Source organism: Alnus glutinosa, chromosome 3 (genome assembly GCF_958979055.1).
Source record: "Alnus glutinosa chromosome 3, dhAlnGlut1.1, whole genome shotgun sequence".
Lineage (NCBI taxonomy): Eukaryota > Viridiplantae > Streptophyta > Magnoliopsida > Fagales > Betulaceae > Alnus > Alnus glutinosa.
Genome location: NC_084888.1, coordinates 11704911 through 11731328, shown reverse-complemented (window position 1 = coordinate 11731328; position 26418 = coordinate 11704911). Strand labels below are relative to the sequence as shown.

General features: G+C 35.8%; 3 protein-coding genes and 9 non-coding genes across 14 annotated transcripts; 11 read left to right on the top strand and 1 right to left on the bottom strand.

Moving 5' to 3' along the window:
- The first annotated feature begins 5661 nt into the window (after positions 1-5661).
- Positions 5662-11201, top strand: LOC133864599 (large ribosomal subunit protein eL28y-like). Of its 3 annotated transcripts, none has more exons than XM_062300980.1 (4): positions 5662-5799; positions 5910-6068; positions 7447-7610; positions 10886-11201. In XM_062300980.1, the coding sequence occupies exons 2-4, from the start codon at positions 5921-5923 to the stop codon at positions 11024-11026; spliced, it is 453 nt and encodes a 150-aa protein (XP_062156964.1). In that variant the 5' UTR covers positions 5662-5799; positions 5910-5920; the 3' UTR covers positions 11027-11201. The 3 variants fall into 3 exon arrangements, with proteins under 3 accessions (XP_062156964.1, XP_062156965.1, XP_062156966.1); XM_062300981.1 differs by having other exon boundaries at positions 5743-5803; XM_062300982.1 differs by having other exon boundaries at positions 5750-5799; positions 5904-6068.
- On the top strand, positions 7773-7863 carry LOC133865101 (small nucleolar RNA R24). Its single transcript, XR_009899633.1, has one exon. It is a non-coding gene; the product is annotated as a small nucleolar RNA R24 (small nucleolar RNA).
- LOC133865096 (small nucleolar RNA R24) lies at positions 8121-8210 on the top strand. The gene has a single exon (XR_009899628.1). It is a non-coding gene; the product is annotated as a small nucleolar RNA R24 (small nucleolar RNA).
- LOC133865100 (small nucleolar RNA R24) lies at positions 8468-8558 on the top strand. Its single transcript, XR_009899632.1, has one exon. It is a non-coding gene; the product is annotated as a small nucleolar RNA R24 (small nucleolar RNA).
- Positions 8817-8907, top strand: LOC133865102 (small nucleolar RNA R24). The gene has a single exon (XR_009899634.1). It is a non-coding gene; the product is annotated as a small nucleolar RNA R24 (small nucleolar RNA).
- On the top strand, positions 9165-9254 carry LOC133865095 (small nucleolar RNA R24). Its single transcript, XR_009899627.1, has one exon. It is a non-coding gene; the product is annotated as a small nucleolar RNA R24 (small nucleolar RNA).
- Positions 9512-9602, top strand: LOC133865099 (small nucleolar RNA R24). Its single transcript, XR_009899631.1, has one exon. It is a non-coding gene; the product is annotated as a small nucleolar RNA R24 (small nucleolar RNA).
- On the top strand, positions 9861-9951 carry LOC133865097 (small nucleolar RNA R24). Its single transcript, XR_009899629.1, has one exon. It is a non-coding gene; the product is annotated as a small nucleolar RNA R24 (small nucleolar RNA).
- Positions 10209-10299, top strand: LOC133865098 (small nucleolar RNA R24). Its single transcript, XR_009899630.1, has one exon. It is a non-coding gene; the product is annotated as a small nucleolar RNA R24 (small nucleolar RNA).
- On the top strand, positions 10558-10648 carry LOC133865094 (small nucleolar RNA R24). Its single transcript, XR_009899626.1, has one exon. It is a non-coding gene; the product is annotated as a small nucleolar RNA R24 (small nucleolar RNA).
- A 4660-nt stretch (positions 11202-15861) lies between the features above and the next one.
- On the top strand, positions 15862-18963 carry LOC133862728 (eukaryotic peptide chain release factor subunit 1-3). The gene is made up of 2 exons (XM_062298580.1): positions 15862-15980; positions 17206-18963. Exon 2 carries the CDS (start codon positions 17243-17245, stop codon positions 18554-18556), a length of 1314 nt encoding a protein of 437 aa, XP_062154564.1. The 5' UTR covers positions 15862-15980; positions 17206-17242; the 3' UTR covers positions 18557-18963.
- Positions 18964-19202: 239 nt separating this feature from the next.
- LOC133862727 (anoctamin-like protein At1g73020) lies at positions 19203-25840 on the bottom strand. Its single transcript, XM_062298579.1, has 16 exons — positions 25034-25840; positions 24287-24356; positions 24041-24156; positions 23274-23400; positions 23097-23197; positions 22918-23009; positions 22700-22804; positions 22318-22587; positions 21541-21673; positions 21344-21457; positions 21186-21253; positions 20951-21081; positions 20457-20539; positions 20250-20357; positions 19865-20023; positions 19203-19741 (listed from the first exon to the last, which is right to left on the bottom strand). Exons 1-16 carry the CDS (start codon positions 25205-25207, stop codon positions 19616-19618), a joined length of 1977 nt encoding a protein of 658 aa, XP_062154563.1. The 5' UTR covers positions 25208-25840; the 3' UTR covers positions 19203-19615.
- Between the last annotated feature and the right edge of the window lie 578 nt (positions 25841-26418).

Sequence of the window (26418 nt, the reverse complement as noted above, 5' to 3'; positions counted from 1 at the left end):
ATCTAGAATATAACTATTAAGCCCATCTATTAATGAATACAATTTATTAATTGATAAATCTCCTATTTATTTTTCTTGGTCTTTACAAATATACCCTATGCTTAGTGAGGAACAATGGGTCTATACTGTCAGGCATGACATATTGGAATCCCCAAGACCAAGAGTCGCCCCAAGTAGACCTAGGAAGCTACGAAGGAGGGGTCCTGATGAGAGTAGAGACTCTAAAAATCCAGACAGAATGTGAAAATTTGGAGCAAGGATGAGATGCTCCAAATGTAGGATATTTGGGCACAATAAAAGGGCATGTCCACTAAATAGATATGGATCCTCCGCACAAGCTTCACAATCTGCAACAAAGGTCGAGTGTCCTACCCAGCCTGCAGTAAGTGTGAGTTGACTATATTGACTATCATTATTACTTATGTTATACCTTATTCATAAGTTGTATTATATATATTGGTTTTTTTTGGCTTTATTCAGTCACAAAGTGCTTGTTCTAGCAGAAGTAGAAGAACCAAAACTCCTATCAGAAGGGTTGTAATGAAGGTACTATAGTTAATTTTTGTCATGATACTTTTTATGGCTAACTTTATCACCATTAACACTTTGACAGAAGAATGCAAACCCAACTTCATCTATTGCTGCAAGAACTCTCCCAATCCATCTGTTGTTGCAAGAACTTTCCAAACAACATATGTTGCTGCAAGGACTTTCCAAACAACATTTGAGGCTGCAAGAACTATCCAAACTCCATCTGATGCTGCAACTCTCCCATCTTCAACTACTGCTGCAAGAAATATCCAAACTCCATCTGCTGCTGCAAGAACTCTGGGAAACACTTCATCTGTTGCTGCAAGAACTCTGGGAAACACTTATTTGTTGCTACAAGATTTCTCCCACCTCTTTCATGGGGCAGAGTGCCAACCCAAGCAACTGTCAAACCAGTAGATGTTGCTCCAAAAACTCGACAATCCACTAGGTTGAAGGGTATGTTCCGCAGTGGTCCCATTAAAAAAGGCCTCAGTATAACCATTGACCTTAAAAGTGATTGAAAACCTCATCGGGTTGTCTTGACATGAGAGGCTCCAACTAGTGGTGCAACCAAAGGTGTAGCATAAATTGGTGCATCACATGCCTCGACAATCCAAAGCAAAGGCAAAGTCAAACATCTTGTGACAACCGTTGAAAAAGGTATTCAAATTATGCAAGCTAAGAAAAAAAGGATGAAGCCAACGTGGAAGCACTATTTGTTGTTATTTTTAGAAGAACCAAAAAATTGTTGTTGTTTTCTTGTTAATGCTAGATACAAATATGTATTTTCTGTTTTGGTACAATATGTATATTGAATGTAATTTTGACTGCATGGTTTGTAAGACCATCACTTGATTTCAACCTAATGCATGGTTTGTAGAGATTATTGGATGGTTTATATGAAAAAAACTGCTTGTAGTGGGTGGCATAACAAAATTGCATGGTTTGAATGCATGGTCTAAATTGCTGCATAACGTTGTTTTTGTTGCAACTAGGAAAGTGCATGACATCACAAAAATGTCTTAGACATTTTTCCCATTCATTACAAACATTACTTTGAACACAAAATGTCTTTAACACCACATTAACAACAATATTAACAAAACATGGAGTACACATTCTCCCATTCATTACAATATATCACTTTGAACACATAATGTCTTTTACACCACAATAATAACAAAAACAACAAAACATGGGGTACACATGGTGGCTAACAAGTACATATATAGTTAAACATCATAGATTTCATTACAAACACAAAAGTACAAAAGTACTAAACAAGTACATATGGACAACTTAAGGCAATGTCATACGACAGATTTTGCCATTGTGCGTCCCTTTGTAAGTGTATTCAAACAAAACAGGGAAAGTGTACAAATGATCCATTAACAGACAAGGACTTTCTGGTACTTCTTCTTCATTGTGTGGACTTTGATCTCCCCAATCTCCACTTCTGACTTCAGTTGCTCAGACTGTTTCTCAATTAATGCCTTGAGCTGCCCAACCTCTGTCTCCATTTCATCTTTTACCTTCCCAACTTCATCTACAACCATGGTTTCACATTGCTTTGCTTCTGCTACCAAAACTCCGTGCCTTCTTCACAATTGTCTTGCCACCCTCATACCATATTGACACAACTCAGGATCAAGACATTCAAAGAACCCACAGTCACGGTTAATCTGTAAAACCAATAACAAGGATTAATCACCCACATTAGAATTGAAATACAGACAACCAAGAAAAGAGAAAAATGGATAAAAAAAATATTTACAAAAAAGAAAATAATAAGATAAGCAGTAAGAGCACATGTGCAGAATATAAGATTTGGACTTTAATAATCTTGGATGCAATTGAATGTCCAAGAATGTTAAATTCTTCATAATACCTAAACATTTGACAATTCTTTCAGCACTCTTAGATTCAAAGCCAATAAAATTGGCTACATCCATTTTTCCTAAACATTTCTCTTTTTTTTCTTTGGGACATAAACTTAAATGTGATTTGAAAAAAAGAGAAATAGGGGATAAATTAACCAAAAGATTAATTGGTAACTATCTTATAGAATCTAAAGTTGACTTCTGCTATGGGATTATGAGCATAGTATGATGAAAAACCTTATTTTTCTACAACCACACGAGATTGGAAGTATAAGAAACAATGCGATCAACTTTCAAGCCACTTGTAACTTCTTTTTTCCTATTATTTTCTTATTTATTCTCAGTATTTACCCAAGTCAATCTCAAGACCCACATTAGAATCGAACACAAACCACCAAGAATCATTATATACTCACCACAAAAATACAAGAACAGAAAAAATTCGAGTCACTAACTTACCTTCCAATTTTCGCAACTCATGAATCTCCTACTGAATTTTTCGGTGGTGTGGGCGATTTTCACTATCATCGGCTGCTCACAAAAACAAATGCGCTCAATTGAAGATGTGGCCCTGCTGCACTGCGTGGACCCGGAGGTGCCAATTTCAGTGGAAGATTCCATGGGTTGCTTCTCGAAGAAACCTTAAAAGCTCAAACCGTGACCTTGTCGGCTTGAAGACAACCAATGAAGGAAGGTTGTCCAGGGCTCTTATTTATACTTGTTTTGTTGTCATTGTAGCATGCTATCGATGCGATCAATGAGACACACATCAAAGCGCATGCTCATGCATCGAGGCAAACCTCTTTTAGGGGAAGGAAGGCGGTTATAACACAGAATGTAATGTGTTATTGTGACTTTGACATGAAATTCACCTTTGTGTATTCTGGGTGGGAAGGGATCGCGAACGACTCATGTGTTTCTTAACGCGCTTGGTAACGTGAAGAACAAATTCCCTGGGGCACCGAAAGGTATTTAAAATGATAAATTTGCATTAAATTTTTAGATATTTATCCACATACTTAGATGGTCATAAACGCTTATATATAATTCACCATCGTGCAGGTTATTACTATTTGATGGACTCAGGCTACCCACATGCCAAAGGTTTTATAAGACCATTTCGTGGAGAACGATATCACTTGGAAGAGTTTTGAGCAACCGGCAACCCTAGGGGTTATAAGTTGCTATTCAATCACAGGCACTCATCTCTACGAAATGTTATAGAGCGATGTTTCGGTGTACTAAAAGCCCATTTTAAAATATTGGTAGTTATGGTAGCATATAAAACAAGTAAGCAACGAACAATTGTTACAGCTTGTTGTGACGTGCATAACTTCATTCAAATGACTGCGGACGATGACCATTTATTTGCCCATTGGGAGAATGAAGATGTTCGCATGGGCAACTATGAAAGTGTCGGTGGGTCCAGTTCGAGGCATGGAAGAAACCTGCGGAACCTATCAGATTCAACTGGGTATGAGATGGCCGTCTTGAAGGAGAGCATTGCACAACAGATGTGACAGCATCGAAATGATTAGATGTGTATGACATTCGGAGTCGGTTATGTTTAACTAGTTTTTTTATCTATATTTTGTGTTATTTATAATCGTTATCCCCTTAACTTTTTTAGTATTTAAATAAATGGATTTATGCTATTATTGAAAGACATGAGTCTCCATATCAAACTTGGTTTGAGAAGTATATTTGATTGGGGATTTTTGTTTCAATTCTTTTACAATCTTGTATCTCTCATGACTATACGAGGAATTATTAATGTTATTATTCAAAGCAAGTGGGACAATGGGTCCTGGTTGATCAATTTAATTTTATTAGGCAGGTTTATCCAAAAATATGGGACACACATGACAGTAGGAATGGCTGTGGCCTGCGGATAAACTATTCTCATTTAGGCTATCAAGTCTAATGACATATAAATTTGACAAAATTCTATTTGTAAATCACCCAATAAATGGAAAAAACAAAAATATATTGAAACGCCAAACAGTTTTATATTTTCTTCTTAAGTGAAAACAATTTTGAAAACAATTGTCCAAACGTCTTAGGTATTGTTTTCTGTTTTCAAAAACTGTTTTCGAAAACAGTTTACGGGATGTAATCGAGCCGAGTTATAAAATGCATGTTCAAGCTCGGTTCATTTAAAACTCAGGCGAGTTCGAGCTCAAGCTCGAGCTCATTGAGAATGACATTCGAGTCGAGTCGAGCCGAGCCGAGCCGAGCCGAGCCGGGTTACTCGACAAGCTCAGCTCAACTAGAGCTCGAGGTAGGCTATTAAATTTTTCAAAGTATGATCAAAGCGGAGTTCAAGTCTGAGTTTGTAAACAACCTCCATACTAACTATTAAGAACTTAATATGTTAGTTTAATATACTAAATGCTATTATCAAAGTATTATAATTAATATGTAATACAATATTTACTTAGCTAGTATACTATATGCTTATATATATATATATAATTAATTAATTACATTTACTTAGTATATATATGTTAACATGTTACGTTAGTTTATGAATTAACTAGTTAGTATGTTAACTAATACACACACATATAAATATTAAATAACATATATAACATATATTACTTAATTACAAATATACATGCTTAAATTAATATAACTCATTTTTAGTAATATATAAGAGATACGAACGAGCTAAGTCAGACTAACGAGCCGGACGAGCGATCTGGCCGAGCTTTAAACGGGCTGAACTCGCGAGTCTCTACCGAGTTTTGTCGAGTGAATCGAATATGTATCTCTTACTAATCGAGCGGGTTTCTACAATAACGAGCAAGTTTTTATAGTATTGGGCTTGAGCTTGGATCGAACTAAACTAAGCAGGTATCGAGTGGGTTGTCGAACGAACTGATTTATTTACATCCCTAAGTTTACTAAACACTTTTTTAACGAAAAAACAACAAAAAGCTATTTTTTGTTTTTATTCTCGAAAACAATTCTCAAAAACAAAAACAAAAACTGATTTACCAAACGAGCTCAAACTCTCTAGAGTTCCTCGGGTTCGGACATTAGCCTTGAAGTTGATCAATACACTACCAATAACCACTTGACATTTCACATTAGAGACTAGAGAAAAAAAAAATAATAAAAATGGGACACAAAAATTAGTCGCCATTTGAACGACAAAGACTTTACCGTCGTTGTCGCTTTTGGCTTTACGTAACGTAAACAAAACAAAATAACACGAAAAAGGGTAGTACGGAGGACATAGGCGTAATACAGTGAAATGAACCGTACCCCTCCGGTCCGAAAAAAATAATACAGAAAATTAGGGTTTCAATATAAATAGCAACATAAACCCTACCTTCTCCTGAACTCTCCGAATCTCCATTGCAGCTTCAAAAATCAAACCCTAGTAGGTTCTCTCTCTCTCTCTCTCTCTCTCTCTCTCTGTGTGTTTGTGGATACGTGTTTTTCGTCACTGGTGAAACTAAGGGAGTTTGGATCTTGTGTGGTGAGGTGCAGGGAAGGAGGAGATGGCGGCAGTGCCAGGGCCGTTGATATGGGAGATGGTGAAGAAGAACAACTCCTTTCTGGTGAAGGAGTTCGGGAGAGGAACAGCGAGCGTGCAGTTCAGCAGGGAGAGCAACAATCTCTACAACCTCAACTCCTACAAGCACTCCGGTATGCTTATTAGCTGCCTTTCTGTCCGTTTTCCGGGAAATTTGGTGATAGACACTGAAAATGTTCATTTCATTTCTGTGTTTTTTTATTTACTTATTTTTGAAATGTTGAATCTCGTTGTCATTGTGATTAGAGTTACCAAGTTTGTTTTGTTCTCTGCTTGGTTTCAAAGACAATGAAGGAAAACAATGCGTTTTCGGGTTTTTATTTGGTTTGTGTGCCAGAACAAACGTTTTAATTTTAGGATTTTTATTTAATTTAGAGATGATTTTATCAGGACAGAGTAGAAAACAAAGGGTTGTACTTTTTGTTGTTTTGTATCTGAGAAAATTAGGTGTAGCAGAAGGATTAGAAAAGTTTTAGTTTTAGATTTTTCTTTGTAATGTTTTGTTTGGTTTCCAAGGAAATAAATTTAAATTCGTTCTACCAAATTTTTGTGGGCGCTGATTAAAACTGAGTGAAAGAACGCACTTTTTAATGGTAATTTTTAGTTTTTAAGAAAATGAATGTCTTACTAACATGAAGTTAATTCGTCCGAGAAGACGAACGAAAATGAATTATATGCTTATAATGTTGCTGAGGATATAGAGGGAAAATGATAGGAAATCAGAAGTCTTAAAGATTTTGTTTTGTTAAATGATTTAGGTTTTGTGGAAATAGGGCCACAAACAGAAGTCAGTGAATATGATTGTGTAAGATTAAATATGGTTGGTAAGTTCAAGCTTTATTGCATCAGTTTCTGTTTGTTAACATAGAGGAGTGATGTAAAGTGAGGGACGCTGCAGTTTCTACATCTTTCAAATTTACATTTTCTGGTGTCTATTATATGAAAAATGTTGTTTATTTTGATCAGGCGAGAACTTTGACAATACTTTTATGATTATTTCAATTTTGGCTTAGAAACTATGTTTTGCGCCTTAAATTGTATTAGGATAGAATATAAGGTGTTGCTAGTGTTGTGGGAAACTGTGGACCTTTTTGCTGCCCAATCTTTGAATAATTTTTGTTCCTGGAGACCAAAAACAGCACAAACTTTTTTTTTTCCTTGGACTGGAACCAAAGATACGCTAATTTTTTTTAGCATATTGTCTCTTTCAAGTTGTGTTATTGACAATGCAGTAAGGAATCTGGGCCTTTTCTTTTATTTATTTATTTTATTTTTTTTGGGTTGAAAGTATTAAATTATTAATGACTTCGTGAAAGTGGCTGAAGCTGTGGTTTTAAAACCCAAGTTAAAATTTCTTAAGGTTCTGATTTCCTTTTGTACTCTCTAGTTTTCCTAGCAGGACTTCATCGGTAAACTTTTTTGTTGGACTGCTAGTAATTGAGGGTCTTATGTATGTTTCATGAAATTCACCTTTTTCTTGGGATGCATCAGGTTTGGCAAACAAGAAAACAGTTATCATTCAACCTGAGGGCAAAGACCGATCTGTGTTGCTTGCCACAACCAAGACCAAGAAACAGAACAAGCCTGCGGCTTCACTCCACAAGTCTGTCATGAAAAAGGACTTCCGGAGGATGGCAAAGGCACTGGAAAACCAGGTAATTATAGAAGCCAGGTCCCGTTGGATATATGGGTCTTACATGTTTGAGTATTTTGTCTCTTCAGTAATGGGTTTGGTCATAAAAGGTCTAATCTCGTGAGTCACTGGAAGCTTACCTCTAATAAAATTCTGTCTATTTCACCCCAAATTTTAGTTTTATTCTGCAGTGATGAGCTACTAACATGTAAGAAGAAACCATAAATGTGGTTTCTTCAATGAAATACATTTGTTACGCTTGGCTTCTGAGCTCAAATGTTCAAGCAGTGCTTGATTGAACTGTTTCTAGACTATATGATGTAGGCAGGCCTCAATTGGTTATCATGTTCTAGTCTATATTCTTAAAATCTCTATTATTTTACCCATTACAGGGTCTTGAATGGGTCTTACATGTTTGAGTATTTTGTCTCTTCGTTGGTGTTGTTTGGTCGTAAAAGGTCTAATCTCGTGAGTCACTGGAAGCTTACCTCTAATAAAATTCTGTCTATTTCACCCCAAATTTTAGTTTTATTCTGCAGTGATGAGCTACTAACACGTAAGAAGAAACCATAATGTGGTTTCTTCAATGAAATACATTTGTTACGCTTGGCTTCTGAGCTCAAATGTTCAAGCAGTGTTTGATTGAACTGTTTCTAGACTATATGATGTAGGCAGGCCTCAATTGGTTATCATGTTCTAGTCTATATTCTTAAAATCTCTATTATTTTACCCATTACAGGGTCTTGAATGGGTCTTACATGTTTGAGTATTTTCTCTCTTCGTTGGTGTTGTTTGGTCGTAAAAGGTCTAATCTCGTGAGTCACTGGAAGCTTACCTCTAATAAAATTCTGTCTATTTCACCCCAAATTTTAGTTTTATTCTGCAGTGATGAGCTACTAACATGTAAGAAGAAACCATAAATGTGGTTTCTTCAATGAAATACATTTGTTACGCTTGGCTTCTGAGCTCAAATGTTCAAGCAGTGTTTGATTGAACTGTTTCTAGACTATATGATGTAGGCAGGCCTCAATTGGTTATCATGTTCTAGTCTATATTCTTAAAATCTCTATTATTTTACCCATTACATGGTTCTTAAATGGGTCTTACATGTTTGAGTATTTTCTCTCTTCGTTGATGTTGTTTGGTCGTAAAAGGTCTAATCTCGTGAGTCACTGGAAGCTTACCTCTAATAAAATTCTGTCTATTTCACCCCAAATTTTAGTTTTATTCTGCAGTGATGAGCTACTAACACGTAAGAAGAAACCATAAATGTGGTTTCTTCAATGAAATACATTTGTTACGCTTGTCTTCTGAGCTCAAATGTTCAAGCAGTGCTTGATTGAACTGTTTCTAGACTATATGATGTAGGCAGGCCTCAATTGGTTATCATGTTCTAGTCTATATTCTTAAAATCTCTATTATTTTACCCATTACAGGGTCTTGAATGGGTCTTACATGTTTGAGTATTTTGTCTCTTCGTTGGTGTTGTTTGGTCGTAAAAGGTCTAATCTCGTGAGTCACTGGAAGCTTACCTCTAATAAAATTCTGTCTATTTCACCCCAAATTTTAGTTTTATTCTGCAGTGATGAGCTACTAACACGTAAGAAGAAACCATAATGTGGTTTCTTCAATGAAATACATTTGTTACGCTTGGCTTCTGAGCTCAAATGTTCAAGCAGTGTTTGATTGAACTGTTTCTAGACTATATGATGTAGGCAGGCCTCAATTGGTTATCATGTTCTAGTCTATATTCTTAAAATCTCTATTATTTTACCCATTACAGGGTCTTGAATGGGTCTTACATGTTTGAGTATTTTCTCTCTTCGTTGATGTTGTTTGGTCGTAAAAGGTCTAATCTCGTGAGTCACTGGAAGCTTACCTCTAATAAAATTCTGTCTATTTCACCCCAAATTTTAGTTTTATTCTGCAGTGATGAGCTACTAACATGTAAGAAGAAACCATAAATGTGGTTTCTTCAATGAAATACATTTGTTACGCTTGGCTTCTGAGCTCAAATGTTCAAGCAGTGTTTGATTGAACTGTTTCTAGACTATATGATGTAGGCAGGCCTCAATTGGTTATCATGTTCTAGTCTATATTCTTAAAATCTCTATTATTTTACCCATTACATGGTTCTTAAATGGGTCTTACATGTTTGAGTATTTTCTCTCTTCGTTGATGTTGTTTGGTCGTAAAAGGTCTAATCTCGTGAGACACTGGAAGCTTACCTCTAATAAAATTCTGTCTATTTCACCCCAAATTTTAGTTTTATTCTGCAGTGATGAGCTACTAACACGTAAGAAGAAACCATAAATGTGGTTTCTTCAATGAAATACATTTGTTACGCTTGGCTTCTGAGCTCAAATGTTCAAGCAGTGCTTGATTGAACTGTTTCTAGACTATATGATGTAGGCAGGCCTCAATTGGTTATCATGTTCTAGTCTATATTCTTAAAATCTCTATTCTTTTACCCATTACAGGGTCTTGAATGGGTCTTACATGTTTGAGTATTTTCTCTCTTCGTTGATGTTGTTTGGTCGTAAAAGGTCTAATCTCGTGAGTCACTGGAAGCTTACCTCTAATAAAATTCTGTCTATTTCACCCCAAATTTTAGTTTTACTCTGCAGTGATGAGCTACTAACATGTAAGAAGAAACCATAAATGTGGTTTCTTCAATGAAATACATTTGTTACGCTTGGCTTCTGAGCTCAAATGTTCAAGCAGTGTTTGATTGAACTGTTTCTAGACTATATGATTTAGGCAGGCCTCAATTGGTTATCATGTTCTAGTCTATATTCTTAAAATCTCTATTCTTTTACCCATTACATGGTTCTTAAATGGGTCTTACATGTTTGAGTATTTTCTCTCTTCGTTGATGTTGTTTGGTCGTAAAAGGTCTAATCTCGTGAGTCACTGGAAGCTTACCTCTAATAAAATTCTGTCTATTTCACCCCAAATTTTAGTTTTATTCTGCAGTGATGAGCTACTAACACGTAAGAAGAAACCATAAATGTGGTTTCTTCAATGAAATACACTTGTTACGCTTGGCTTCTGAGCGTCCAATGTTCAAGCAGTGTTGCATCTAGTGTATATGATGTAGAGAGGCCTTAATTGGTTATAATCATGTTCTTTTTGGGGAAAGTCGGTGTGCCGACTATTAAAGTCATCCATCTGCACATGATTATCCTGGTTATAATGTTTCATTAAACTGTATCTAGTGTGTATGATGTTGGGAGGCGTATGGTTATCCAGTTGTAGTCTATATTCTTAAAATCGTTATTGTTTGACCCATTTCAGGTGGGAGACAACTACTACAGGCCAGATCTAAAGAAAGCCGCCCTTGCTAGGTTGAGTGCTGTGCACAGGAGCCTCAAAGTCGCCAAATCTGGTGTCAAGAAGAGGAATAGGCAGGCTGTGAGAATTCATGCTAGGAAGTGAGAGTTGGAGGTTGATAAAACTTGCATTGTGCTGCCGTTCAGTTTCTTTCATTCCCCCCTCCATAGCATTCCGGATTCCCTTTTTTTGTTTCAATCTCCATTTTTCTCCCTCGACTTTTTTGGTTTCTTGTTATACAGTTTGAATTTTCACTCGATTATTTTTGAATTTACCGCCAGTAGTCATTGGTCCAAGTAAATAACAAAATACCTGCCAAGAAATGAGTAAGTGATTTCTTTTGTGCCTACCTCCAAAGCCTTGAAATTATAACGAGTCCTGTTAGCCCAGGTGACTACGAATCTATGTGCAGTTGTGTGCAAGAAAATTGTGAGGAACTTCTATACTAATAAATAATCGTCTTTCCGCACGTTATCGATTTGTACTGCCAAACTTGCGTGTTCTATTTGGCCCCCACTGGGCCAGCCGCACGTGACTCAAGAATTAGCAATGGGGTACACGTAATCTCACAAGACAAGCATCGAAATACAGCATATGGTTTTAATTTGTAGAAATTGACTTCTCATTTAGTTTCTAGTTCTTTATGTTTGTCTTTGGGTTTGACTCTTATCAGATCGTTCCAAACTTAGCGCGCAAGTAAATACAAAAAAAAAAAAAAAAAGACAACACAAAAAACAAAAATACCCACCTAAATAATAGTATAAAAAATACCCATGGTTATGTACTTTTATAGTTTTATTGAGGGTTAAATATACTTTAGCCCCCTCAACTAACCTTTATTTTTTATAAAGTCCCACAAACTGACAAGTATAATATTTAGATCCATCAAACAACTATTTTGTTGCAATTAAGCAACTTTTCTGTTATTTTTTTAAAAATACCCTTATTTTCTTAAAAAAATCAAAATTTCATTTAAATTCTTTCTATACGTATCGAACCTTACTATATGTATTTTAGTATTTAATCAAAATTTATTTATTTTATATAAATATACTTATTTTTTAAAAGAAAATATGGATATTTTTGAAAAAAATGGCAAAAAAATAGCTTAACCGTAACAAATTAACAGTTTGATAAGTCTAAATTTTACTCCTATCAACACAATGAGACTTTATAAAATATAACCGTTAGTTGAGGGGTGAAAGTATATTTAACCATTTTATTTAGAAAGCTTCCGATGGGTTGGTGATAAATACGGCCTCCAATCGGGATAGTTATTCATTAAGAAAGCTTCTGAAGGGTTGGTGATTAATTAATAAAAAAATAAAAAATAAAAAAAAAGTCTAAAAGGAATCTGGGTGTGGAATGTTGAAAAGTCAAACCAATGGATGTAGTTGCCCAGAAAGAAAGTCAAATGTATGTTGCTTGCCCATGTTTAATTCGCTAAACCTTATAAATTCGTACGTACGTTGTTTCTGGATCAGAACTAGTGTTTCAGGCTTCTGGCGGCATAACCTCTGGGATTCAGGAAGCTCCAGAAGACATGTCGGTAAGGAAATCTCTGTCTCTGAACGACGGCGAAGCGGCCGGGGTTGCAAAGCGTGGACGCTTTGATCGCTGCTTCTCCTTCATGGAGATTTCGGTAGAACCAGAAAAGACGTTGAAGGACATGGAATCCAGCAAGTTGAAGGCTGAGATCAAGAGGTGGGCCAAGGCTGTCGTGGCGTATGCCCGGCAGGTTAGCGGTCGATTTGGAAGCTCTCGTGGCAGTTGATGAAGCTCATGCGACTCGGTTTTCAAGACTGGTAATATTTCACACACATTTGGATTGAAACTTGAAAGTGTCGAGAATTTGTGGCAAAAATGTGGAACATCTGTTTTGGGCAATTTCTGTTCAAGCAAGGCTCTGAAGGAGACGAAGGGAGCTGCCGCGCTAGCCCGAAATTATGTATATAATAATTCAATTTTGTCGTTGCCATCTGTAATTAATTTTATTTATTTATTTTTTTGGGTTTTCTTCTTTTTGCTTTCGGTATTTAGTAATGACGAATTATTGATGGTTATGGAGCTATAAAAGAGCGAGCTTCATAAAAAAGGCAATTTTTATGTCTTGTTTGGCTTGCGGAATGAATACTCTATTGAAAAACGAAATAATTATTACTAGGTTATTCATAATTTTTAGTTTGATAACAATTCTCTCTCACACACACATATATATAAAGCTTAAATTATCAAAATAATTTTTTATTTTTTTGAAAATTAGTGGGTGGCCGCAACCACCCCCGGAGTGGTCTTCGCTGGTGGCCGCGGCCACCCCTGAGGGACTCTAGGGTGGTTAAGGGAACCACCCATTGGGGTGGTCGGCCAGCTATTGTAAGGGGGGTTTTGGGGTTTCGTTTTTTCTTTTTTTTTTTTTTTTTTTTTTGAAAAAAAAAATTAAAGGAAAAAAAAAAAATAAGAGTTTTTTTTTTTTTTTTTGGAAAATCTAATCTATTCCCATTAGAATAGGTATTCCTCTCATTTTTTTAGAGGAATATGTATTCATTTTTATAAAAGAATAGTTATTCCATTGGAAATAAATATTCCAAGACATAGACCTCTACCAAACATAAGAATAATCTTTCTATTCCAAGGGTCTATTCCACGAACCAAGCAAGGCCTACGTATTCTTCTTCGTAAGGGAATAGTTATTCCAATGAGAATAACTATTTTAAGGCATAGACCCCTATCAAACATAGGAATGACTATTCCATAAGAAATTAGGAATAATCATTCCATTTCAGAGGTCTATTTCACGAACCAAATGAGGCCTTAGAATTTCCTTGCCGTAAGAGTTGGAAATTAAGGGCATGATTGGTGATACCTATTTTTCAAATATTGTTTTTAAAATTTTTAAATTTTACTTTGATTATATCCAACTTTTTCTAATTTTGTCTCAAATTTTTTAAACTATCCAAACATAATTTCAAAAAAATAACTTTTTTTCAATATTCGTAATTTTTTTTTTAAAAAAAAAATCACACGCTCAAACGAATCCTATAGGCCCAGGCCAAATGTGGGTTGAGGTTATTTATATATTTTTATCATGAATAAAATGTGATAAGTTCTGATTATGATTACACTCTCTCCTCGTTTTATATATATATATATATATATATATATATATATAGAAATGATTCTTTACCACCTAAATATACAACTTTTCACCACCTTGTCTATGTGGCAAGGTGGTCCCCCACTTTATTTTATTTTTTAAAAATAAAAAAACTCTAAAGTTAGTAGGGGACCACCTTGCCACATAGACAAGGTGGTGAAAAGTTGTATATTTAGGTGGTAGTGAATCATTACTCATATATATATATATATATATATATATATATATATATATATATATATATATATATATATATGAGCAATGATTCACTACCACATAAATATACAACTTTTCACCACCTTATCTATGTGGTAAGGTGGTCCCCCACTTTAATTTATTTTTAAAAAATAAAAAAACTCAAAAAGTAGTGGGGGACCACCTTGCCACATATGCAAGGTGGTGAAAAGTTGTATATTTAGGTGGCATTGAATCATTATTCTATATATATATATATATATATATCTTTTGGTTAGACTTTGCAGCACAAATAAGAAAAATATTATTTAAAAAAAAAATAAACAAGAATCAAAATTGACTACGTTTACATGCAAAAAAAGAAAAATGATGTTTCTTCTTCACTAATGTGAAGAAAGAAAAAAAAAACACAATATACCTCTTCCTCACTTTTCTTATCAAGTGCAAATTGTGCAATGTGGGTATGTAAGCCTATTGATAATTTGATATGAGCTTTATTTATAAGCATATATAGTTTATCTCATGAGGAAATTACTCACCTTTGAAAACCAGTTTATAAGAAAAGAGTGCTTATAAGCTTATATACAATTTGTAATTAATCATGAACACTTTGAAATTGTAATATTTTACTGTACTTTCAAATTTGGCGTTCACGATAACCCACTCTAATACGTGAAATATTTAATTAAAATGATAAGTGAATGATAGATACAAGATTTAAACTCAACTTTTGATCTGATATCATATTAAACTATTACTTATACTAAAAGCTTAACCTAATAATAAAAAAATAAATTTAATCATTTAATTTATATTTTAAAACTTATTCAATTTAGATCAACAGTATTGCTATGTTTTTGACAATTATCACCAATAAATCAAGGGTTAAATACCTCTTTGTCACCTGTGGTTTAAAAACTTTATTTTTTTCCCATTCAGTTTTTATTTTTTTTATACATGGTACCTGTAGTATGCTAAAAGATGAAGATGATACCTCCATCAATTTTTCCTCTCAAAACTAACAGGTTTTTATGTCAGCGACACGTGACATAATTAAAATTGTGACACGTGGTTACACATTTTTTTCATTTTTTTTTTTAAAAAATTTTAAGCCTTTTAAAAAATAAAAATAAAAACAATTTAGGGGTGGCTTTTGGCCCCAAATTTTTTTTTAATTTTTTTTTTTAAAAAGGTTTAAAATTTTTTTAAAAAAAAATTGAAAAAAATTGTGTAGCCACGTGTCGCAATTTCAATGGTGCCACGTGTCGTTAATGTGGAAATCCGTTAGTTTTGGACGGAAAAATTGACAGAGGTACCATCTTCGTCTTTTTGCATAGCACAGGTACCTCGTATGAAAAAAAAAAAAAAAAAAAGCTCAAGAGGCAAAAAAATAAAACTTTTAAACTATATGAGTGTATAAGGTATTTAACCTATAAATATTTGCAAATCATTGGAAAGAATATAGGCCCAGTTCTTATCTCAGTCGGCCCTTGTTTCTTCTTTTTTTTGGGCCAAGTCCAAAGCTTTAATTCTGGGCCACAATTTCATCAATAAGACCAAAAAAAAAAAAAAAAAAGAAAAAGAAAAAGAAAAAAAACGTTTCGAACGCGGAGATAGAAGCCCTAGGACTAGGAGCATCTGTGAGAAAGAGTGGGAGAGCTTCCACTGAACCTCGGACGGCTCTTCTTCCAATAGCTAGTAAACCTTGAGGTATAAATTTAATTTTTATTTATTTATTTTTATTTTTCAAATAACTCTTTCTTTGTAATTAGGCTGCTTTTAAGCTTAGATTCATTTTCTCATATGCATATATATATTTGTTCGATCTGGTTTGACTCTGTTTTATCAATCACCAACTTCCATTTCTGTATACTTTCAAAAAAAAAAAAAAAAATTAATAATCCGTACGATCGTACGGATTGTGTAATTTTCATGGAGAATTTTGGATTAGAATCTGGCGTTTTTTGAGAGGGAGGGGGGGAAAGGTTGGGCAGATCTTTCATTTTCTACACTCTAATAAGTTCTTAGTGTTACTCATAATTAGATGGGGTTTTATTAATGATGTAACCATGCAAATGATATAGATGCCCTTGTGATTCTTATTGTTTACGTGGAAAGTTCCGGTATTTACTTTTACAGTATGATTCACTGCTGATTTATGTGTCTCTTTTGGAGTTTTCATTGGAGAAGTAATTTTTAGTTCGTTACCGTTAAATTATGGTTTTGTTTGAAATTCTGGAGCTGTTGGAACTGGTGGGGTAACTGAAATGGTGTTATTATTTACTAGCACTGGTAAAACCAACCTGACTTTGACAGTGCAGTAGATTTAAAAAAGAGCACAACTATTCATTTTTCTGGATCTGTACGCTTGGTTGCAAAGTAATTACCAAAGGATAGTGTTGTTTGGGTCCTGGAAAATGACATATGAACTCTTGGCGTATTTCTTAGATGGGGTTTCGGTGTAGGGCTAGTTTTACTAATAATTTGCTGCTTGTGGCTTCTTGCTCAATCTGTGTAGCCATTGCATAAGATCTGTCCCTGCAAAGGTTACTTGTATAATGTATGCATGTATGGGAAAGTGTTATACATTGATAAGACAGCTCAATGGCTGATTCTCCCTGCTTCTTGCCCATCAATACCAAATGCACATAGTCCTGGTTTATCTAATTAGATGCATACATGTTATAGTAACATATAGATGCCTTTTTTTTTTTTCGGTGGGTGGTGGGAAATTCAGACACTGTTTGTTGTTGCAAGTACTACGGCACTCACAGTGAGTGAATTTATTATGACTGGTGAACCAAGTATGCTTCTGTGGTATTTCTCTTTTAGTGATTTTTGGGTTTTCTTTTCCCCTTTTTTTTAAGGTTTTTTTATACTATTATATTTTGTCAATTGAAATTAAGCAATTTCTCGCTTGTGCATATATTTCTAGGCTGGTTTAGCTGTTCTTGCTGTGTATCATAACAACAATGGCAGATGGTCATGAAACTGATAAAAATATTGAGATATGGAAAATCAAGAAATTGATCAAAGCATTGGAAACTGCTAGAGGCAATGGTACCAGCATGATATCTCTTATAATGCCTCCGCGGGATCAAATATCTAGGGTGACTAAGATGTTAGGTGATGAATTTGGAACTGCTTCAAACATCAAAAGCAGGGTCAACCGTCAGTCAGTGTTGGGTGCCATTACTTCTGCTCAACAGAGGCTGAAGCTTTATAATAAGGTTCCTCCCAATGGGCTGGTGCTTTATACTGGAACAATTGTTACTGAAGATGGCAAGGAAAAGAAGGTTACGATCGACTTCGAGCCTTTTAAGCCTATAAATGCATCACTCTACCTCTGTGATAATAAATTTCACACAGAAGCTCTAAACGAACTCTTAGAATCTGATGACAAGTTTGGTTTTATTGTCATGGATGGAAATGGTACCCTTTTTGGGACATTGAGTGGAAATACACGAGAGGTGCTTCATAAATTCACGGTTGATCTACCAAAGAAGCATGGAAGAGGAGGACAGTCAGCTCTGCGGTTTGCTCGTCTTCGGATGGAAAAGCGACACAACTACGTGAGAAAGACTGCAGAACTTGCCACACAGTTCTATATTAATCCTGCTACGAGTCAGCCTAATGTTGCTGGGCTAATACTTGCTGGTTCAGCCGACTTCAAGACTGAGCTAAGCCAGTCAGATATGTTTGATCCTCGATTACAAGCGAAGATATTGAATGTGGTTGACGTTTCTTATGGAGGGGAAAATGGTTTCAATCAAGCCATCGAGCTTTCCTCAGAAATTCTATCGAATGTAAAGTTTATACAAGAGAAACGGTTGATTGGGAAATACTTTGAGGAGATCAGCCAGGATACTGGGAAATATGTTTTTGGTGTAGATGACACCCTGAAGGCTCTAGAAATGGGTGCTGTTGAAACCCTTGTTGTGTGGGAAAATTTGGATATTAATAGGTATGTGCTGAAAAACAGTTCCACTGGTGAAATTAGCATAAAGCATTTAAACAAGGATCAACAGGCTGATCAGAGCAACTTCCGGGATCCAGCCACCTCTTCGGAGTTGGAGGTTCAGGAGAAGTTGTCCTTACTTGAGTGGTTTGCCAATGAGTACAAGCGATTTGGTTGCTCACTTGAATTTGTCACCAACAAATCCCAAGAGGGATCTCAATTTTGCAGAGGGTTCGGTGGGATTGGGGGTATCCTTCGCTACCAGCTTGACATGAGATCATTTGATGAGTTATCTGATGATGGAGAAGTGTATGAGGATATTGATTAAGACCCCTCAAACTGCGGTTCAGTGCGCTCGTTGGAGGATGTTGTGAAAGTTTGTACCAGGTACGATGGAGTCTTGGTTGCTGCTGCTAGCTCAGAGATTTGAAACTCCAATGTAAGATTTCGCTGCTTCAGAGTTTCTTTTGGCGCTCATACATTGGATAAGTAACGTTTGTAACCTATGTTTCTTTTTAACTTTTCTGGTATCCTGCTTTTTTTTCCCTCTTGATGTTTGGGAATTTTGGCATTATATCAAAACCAGTATGTGATTCCTCAAGGTAGAATAGACAGCTTTACCGACGGAAGTTGGTCATAAGTTTGATCCACAACCTGGTTGGTTTGTTTTATGGTTGCTTGAAACTCGCCATTCACCATTGTTGCGTGATGAAATATGAAAACTTGTTTCAGTTATCTTGTTAAGTCTGTTATGGTTTTGTTTTATGCTGCTATTTGCTGTGGTCTTCTCCTGCGGACTTAATGATATCTGGTTCTATTTTTCCCAAGGAACTTCATTGAAATGGTTTCTACATTGCAGACGAAAGAGTTATTCACTATCCGAAAAAGCTCTGAAAATTAAGCTTTCAAAATCAGCTACTCTGTCATACCCTTCTGAGCTCAGACAATGAGCAATTTGGTGAGACCAAAAAAAAAAAAAAAGTAACAATCTTGCTGTCATTACGTGCAAACATTGCAGTCATTTTGTCGTACAATTCCTTCAGGAAACGCAAAAAGAACAAGAAAAAGACGTAGCATAAGAAAAAAGGAAAACCATTTTGTACAACGAAATGATAATATACCTCCAAGACCAAAAACGTGTACCCAAAAATCCCTTTTTACCAAAACCTTAGAACCACTATAATTTAAGGGGGAAAGAAAAATCATATAGTAGACTATGCAAAATTTCCCTAAAAGAACACTAGCATCCAAGATCCACCGCTGACTGACCTAAATGCAGGCAAATTCGTTATCCACTGCTGCGATCAGCTTGAAGAAGTATTGGAGGACAAACCCATGGTTCTTTTGTTCTTCGGTCCAACAAAATACAGGCTCTAGGTCACTCTCATTATTCCTCCTTCACCGGGCCAAATGCCTTTTTGCCAACAGATATGGTCCTCAAGAGCTGTTTCGAACACATGTCCTGCGCCTGCGTCGCATTTTTCGCTCGACTGGCTCTTACCCAAGCCGGTTCCTGCCAGAATCAAAGTCCCATGCTCTTTGTTCGCTTATTTTAAATTGAACTGATTCGTATTCTACTCATATGAAGAAATGGATATGGACTAGGAGATTCTTCACAAAAGGGAAAGAAAATCACCTCGGGAACAAAGCGGGAGAATCCAAACTTAATCAACAGGAGGAGATGTTCCATGACCAGAATAGCCGCAAGTCCAGGTTCTATGCTCCAATTCCCCTCATGATCATATAACCATACTAGAATTGCACAGTTGGTGCATATTGACATCACTATCAGGAACTGAAATTTGGAAGAGACATCCCAAAATCAGTATGTCATTGATACAAAATGAGCAAGTTTTGGGAATAAAGAACAGAAAAAACAGTGATTTCTACTTTCTGTAAATGAAGACATTTGAATGAACAATTGTGATGGTGTTGATGTTTAAATGTAAAACTAAGGGCACACGTTCTTCATCCAAAAGTGTATGCATAATAGAATACTTTGTGTCCACAGATTTTAGTACCTGAAAAATGTTTAGCCAAGCTCCAATATTAGTGGCAGCACGAGGGATGGGTCGTTTAAACATGGTAAGCAGCTTTAATGCATCTGTTCTAATTTCTGTAATGTTGTTCTGCACAGCGTGGAACTTCTTTGTTACTTTACTAAGAATCAAAATGAAGTCAAAAAAGGAAAAAAAAAATGGTAGAAATACCACGAAAAGATTATATACCACAGCAGAGAAGGCAAATGCAAGGGGGAATGCACAAGCAAACATCATGATCATCCCAAACTGCAATGCCAACTCCAAAAAGTCTGCAGGTGGATTTGGATTTTAATCAGTCAAAGAAATGGAAATATTCTGAAAATCTCATGATTGCTTTGAAACAGCAAGAAAGTGAAGCTTCCAGTTCTAATTTCCATGTCTACAAAACGCACAAGCTGTTCATTTAAGATCAAATCAACAAGCAGCGTCATCATTGAGAAAATTTGAGACAAAAAGAAAGGCCAAATTCTCAAGTGCACCAAGCATATGTTTCATGTATCCTATCCAGCACTGCAATTCTAACTCAACTGAGACTCCTCTATACAAAACAAAAGGTCTTCTTTATGCAATTAAAATTATATTTATAATACTTTAAAAAACAAAACAAAATACTTTAGTTGCATATGATTCCACTATGTACAACGATCTTGTTATACAGTTAAATATGTTTGGCATATTACCATCAAATAGCCCATCCTCAAGCTCCTCGCCGATGCTTGCGGAATAAGAAGGCTTCAGGTACTCTTTCTCTACCCTAGAAGTAAACTGGATCTTCCCGATTGACGATCCTTTTTCACGTTTTTTCTTGTTTCTTGACACCAGAAGGATGCATCAGCCCAGGTTCAGGCAACATTCAAGGAAGGTAAAATTACCCAAAAAAGGGATCGAGAGATGACACAGATAGAAGAAACTTACCTAACTCTGTACTTTTTGTAGCTGTACTTTAGATAGGGTAAACTATTTTCCAACAAGTTCTCAAACACCTGGACAAGCATTTACAGTTCAAGAGCATAACCAATACAGGAAGTAGTGAAAATCTAAATAAAATAAACTAAAAAAAAAATCTATTTCACCTGATACACAAGCAGGCGCTGAGTCAAGACTTGGCGGAGAGTCAAAATATTCCGGTGCAGGAGGGCATGATAGAAAATTCCAATGTATGATTGCATGAAATAAAGACCGAAGACCTGCAAGAGGAGTGAAGGCCTTGAAGTGCAGTAAATATCCTCACAAAGGACAATAGGGGACTAGTTAAAATAATAGTCAATACCTTGTAGACCAAGCTGTCAGCCCTTTTTTCTGTGGTTTCATTGTTTTCATACTTAATGAGCTTGACCGATATCTTGCCCCCAACCCTTGTAAAATGCTGAATGACAAGAAGATAAACGGCTGTCAGCGTAAACCTGAAAAGCAAAAAATAAGAACGAGTGTCATCTTCATGCAACTAATCCATGAAGAACTAATACATCATATGGAAAAGGAAAAACAAAAGTATAGTATGAAAAGTTGGGGAAAATATATATCTCAACAGGAATTTACACATCCATCCCTTCATGTGGGGAGCCTAAACCTGTATTGAAATTGTTTTGACAAGGACATTTGTAGAGAACGGGAGAACAACACAAATGAATCTGCGTTAGTATGAAAAGGAGTTGACTGATGACTACAGTAGTAGACCTTGCCTAGATAAACCTTCTAAAACTTCATCTTTATTATCCCAACAGGAGGTTGTAAAAGAATTATGAAGGCTGGTAGTAAAGAAGATAATACTGTAGATAGAATCTAACACTTCTCAAAGTATGCTTCATGAAGGTGGTTTGCTTTAGCATCATCATCTTACTTGGATACCAGAAAAGAAGTTAGGAGAGGAATATGTTTGTATTTACTTATAGAGATGATTTTATATGATATTGACTTCAAGTAAACATATGAAGAAGGTATAAGAGAGCTGATTTACTGTACACTGGGGGTATGCAGGAAATGATTACATGATTTCTTTCCATAAGAAAACTAGAAAAAAAAAATGCAAAATGACTGAGATTCTTACTTCAAAAAGTCAGACCCGATAACCTCGTAGAGATGAGCATAGGCCAACTCAAATGGCAATTGAAGGCATATAATACTCAAGATAACTATAGCATCATTTCTGAATCTCATGAGACATCCAAACCACTCATTTCGTTGGTACACTTCTTTCTCGTTTGTTTTATCGGTCCCCCATTTTCTTAATAGTTCCACAGGTGACTGTAGCGAACTCCACTCCATGCCCAGAAGTTTATGTCCTAGGTCCACTCCAGCTGAATAACTGATCTGCCATCTATAAAAGTGAAACCCAAACAGACTCAAAAAAAGGGCACCAGCATATAATTTGACCCACCATAAATGGAAAATATACATAAAAGACTAATGCCAAAATATAATTGACCAACCTTGCTAAAAGGGCAGAGTTTTTACGTTTCCAGAACTGGGAAAACATTACAGCCCACAGTATTATGCCTACGAAGAAAATAGGGAGCACCAATAACTGCAACGACCTGAAAAAGACATTTAAGCAAGCACATTATTTATCTATAAACAATATTGTACCACATTCCCAAATATTATAAAATTAACAGCCTGCAGGGACTCTAAGAGTGGTGTAGCCAACCCAAAATCAATTAACTGCAAAGTGATAGCAAATGCAGCTGGGAAGAACATCCACCGCGTATACATTCCAAGGAAAGCAAAATAGATTGCAATCTGCAAAGTATTAATTCCTTGTTACATGTTTGCAAAATCATTATTAAAATAACTGACAAAAGAAACTAACATTATAGTTACACTTACCTTTGTCCCAAAATATGAATAAACCTCATCGATTGGCTGGTTCGTAAGTTCCCACCAGTTGAGCGCCCAAATTTTAAGGAGCTTCTTCCTCTTTATTTCATCTATCAACCAAAAGTTGTCTTAGTTTCGAATTCAGATGACACCAGAACTGCACAGTTTTGTGATAAGTTAACATACCATGCAAAGGAAAGACTTGTCTTACAAAATGCTCTGATTCCAATTTCCGAACTAAACATTCACCAACTTCCCAATGGAACTCTTGGCCATCAAATTTTAAAGTTACAGCAGACTGGCTCTTGTTCACCTGTAAAGTTCAGTCTGTATATGAGCTTACTATGAGATGCAATGTCCAAACTATATGCTGAGAAACAACTATCATTAAAAACAAAAAACAAAAAAAAAAAATGAAGTCAGAAAATTGGATATTAGAGCCTAATCACTGGAAATAGGAAAAATGACCATTTATAAAACTAAGGTTATGTTTGCAATGCAGAATGGCTATTCCATTAGAAAAAGGTAATAGATTTTATTAGGAAGTGAAGAAGGTGGAATAAAATAGCATTGGCATTAGAGTATGACAAGGATCTAAAAGTTGGAATAGTCATTCCCTCGTGGATCATGAGAATAACTATTCCAAGGTTATTTCATTCTATATTCTTCTATTTTCAATAAAAACTATTCATTTTCCTAATAGAATAGTTATTCCGGGTACCAAACATAACCTAAAGGATAAAGAAAAACATGAAAAACTCATATTTGAGTGGATGTAAGATAAAATTACAGAATAACTTATTAGAAAAATACATCTTTGCAATATTTGATTGCTTCAATATATAAAACCCTATCTGCTTATTCGTAGAAACAAGTACTTCAGGACACAAAATAATATAAAGAAAACACCAGAATATTGATAGATTGGTATTCGTAAATAAAGCTCGACTCACAATCCCATATATTAAGTGATGGTAACAATGAAAACGCTCACACCAACTGAACAATGAACCATCAGGCTGTCTCACAAAAGCTTCAACCTCCTCCCATTCAAATTGTAAATCCATCCCTGAAATACATTAGTTAAAGAAGCTGTATACTTCCTCAGGAAAATCAAAGAATTCTAGTACTTATAAGAGAGGACAACTCTGAACATGTCAAATAAGACAAGGATAAAATAGTAACCACATAATCATTACCAATGTGAGTCCTTTTCTTTAAGTGTAATTCTGCAGCAGCCCTTCCCAAAGTCTCCAAAGGTGCTGCCAGCTGAAACGGAGATTGCTAAAATCAGCAGCTCAACTTAGCAAAGAGTTCCACTTACTTTACTTCAGGTCAGGCAGGAGGATACAGTACAACAATATAAAATGAAATACAGCCCAATTGTATGAACTTTCTCAATTCGGCTAAGCCCATAACACACCATGAACGACTAAATTAAGGACTCGGAATAACATTTTCTGCCTCCCCACCTACCCATTCCCCCCAAAGGAAAGAGAGACGGGACAAAAAAAAAAAGACAAACGCGGCGGATCCTAAAATGCTTCTTTGCGCTTATAGAGCATGATAGTAAATCCCTTATAAGATAAATCAATAGAACAAAGTAATATCCCCAAAATTGATTCCACCGCAAGTACCTCTTAACTAATACATCACAGCACATTAAAAGAACACCTCAAAAGCATAGAGAAATTAGGCAATACCTATGCAGTACATATACATATATAAGCAAGTGCATAGAATCCAAATAATTTGTCTTCCTAATTAGGCACACCCATGAACCACAAAAGAAAGAAATTCTTAATCAATTCATAAATGAATCATAAGATTCAATAATATGAAATGTAAATGGCATAACAAAACAGTAATTAATAGGACTGAGTGAAACTTCACGGGGAAGAAAAAATGATTGTAGGAGTGGTAGGGAGACAAGGAGAACATCAAACCTTGATAAACTCATCAGCAATGCCTTGGACTCTTTCAACAATCAAACCCACCTTCCTGAACTCATCAACAAGAAACTCCACACAATCAAAACCCTCGTTTTCGTCCTTCAGATTCCTCTTTGGAACCACCACCCCAATCTCAAAAGCAGTTTCTTCCTCCTCAATCCCATTCATTTCCAATGCCACTCACCCAGTCCGCCCTCAAAACCACCGAAAAGGCGGAAAACCGAGTCTTCTTCAACAACTGAATTAGGCCAACGATTCTCTGAATTCAGTAGCCAATGGCGCTTGCATAAACCAAAGATAGAATTTTTCTTGTCGAACTGGCTCAAATACCAAAATGGGTCAACGTTTTTGGGATCAAAGGGGTATTTTACACAAGAAAATCCAAATGGGTATCAGTATTAAGGATAAAAGAAAAGCTGCTACCGACCTAATACATGAATTTCTGTCAAAAACAGCAATTTGGGTCCTTGAGAAGATGCCGCTTTCACAGCGAGAAAGAGACAGAGAGACAGAAGGAGAAAGAACACAGGTGTCTGAGAAATCGATAACAGCGGGGAGCAGCTGTCGCGAGGGGGAGACACATAGGAGGAAGTAGACACGTGGGTTAGGGGCTTGGCGGTTTGTTTTGCATTTTCGTAACGTTCGGTTCAATGTTACATTTGAGTGTGGAGTTGCGGGACACCCTACACCTCCTCCTCGGTCTCTGTCAAATTGGATTTTGAATCTTTGACTATATGTTTTGTTTATATTCCCCCTCTTTATGCAATTTAAAATGATGAATGATGGGGAGGTAAAGTTTGAGGAATCAAAAGCATTAGACAGGGGAGGGAATTGTTCGGTTTGTCCACAAGAAGTATACGAAGCCTATATTTGCGTTGAAATGGAGCAAAGGTGAATGGCATTATGCCATATGATATAATAAGCTCATCTTTCCTTCACATGGCGTTTGGTGATTGGATTCATTCATGCGATCCTCTTTGCCCTTTTGTCTTTTTGAAGTAACATTCCTTCTTCTTACAACAACACGTGCATTTTACATGTATTTTAAAAATTACGTAATCCATATGACAATCATACTCCTCTAAAGTAAGCGCAAAGCTACACGTTTGATCAAGATAAATGCCTCCCCCATCCGGATGAAAAAGGTGTGACGTAGCATTACTCAAAGATAAATACGAATTTAATATACGGAATTAGAGAAATTTTTCATTTTTTTGTAACTCTAGTTCCGTTTGTTTCTACGTAAAATGGTTTCTAAATAATATATATTTTTTTCAGTGTTTAGTGCGACAAAAAACAATAGTCAAACCGAAAACAATTTGGGTTTCACCAAAAAAGCTTGTTTAATTTTTGTAATATATATATATATATATATATAT

Excerpts from the sequence above, each read along its gene's own strand:
- LOC133864599 (XM_062300980.1), top strand. The coding sequence starts at position 5,921 with ATGGCGGCAGTGCCAGGGCCGTTGATATGGGAGATGGTGAAGAAGAAC. Across the intron at positions 6,069-7,446 it reads CAACTCCTACAAGCACTCCG|GTTTGGCAAACAAGAAAACA; the intron begins GTATGCTTATTA and ends GGGATGCATCAG. Across the intron at positions 7,611-10,885 it reads CAAAGGCACTGGAAAACCAG|GTGGGAGACAACTACTACAG; the intron begins GTAATTATAGAA and ends GACCCATTTCAG.
- LOC133862728 (XM_062298580.1), top strand. The coding sequence starts at position 17,243 with ATGGCAGATGGTCATGAAACTGATAAAAATATTGAGATATGGAAAATC.
- LOC133862727 (XM_062298579.1), bottom strand. The coding sequence starts at position 25,207 with ATGAATGGGATTGAGGAGGAAGAAACTGCTTTTGAGATTGGGGTGGTG. Across the intron at positions 21,674-22,317 it reads ATCGGGTCTGACTTTTTGAA|GTTTACGCTGACAGCCGTTT; the intron begins GTAAGAATCTCA and ends TTTGCTTTTCAG. Across the intron at positions 20,024-20,249 it reads CTTGGCTAAACATTTTTCAG|TTCCTGATAGTGATGTCAAT; the intron begins GTACTAAAATCT and ends TCCAAATTTCAG.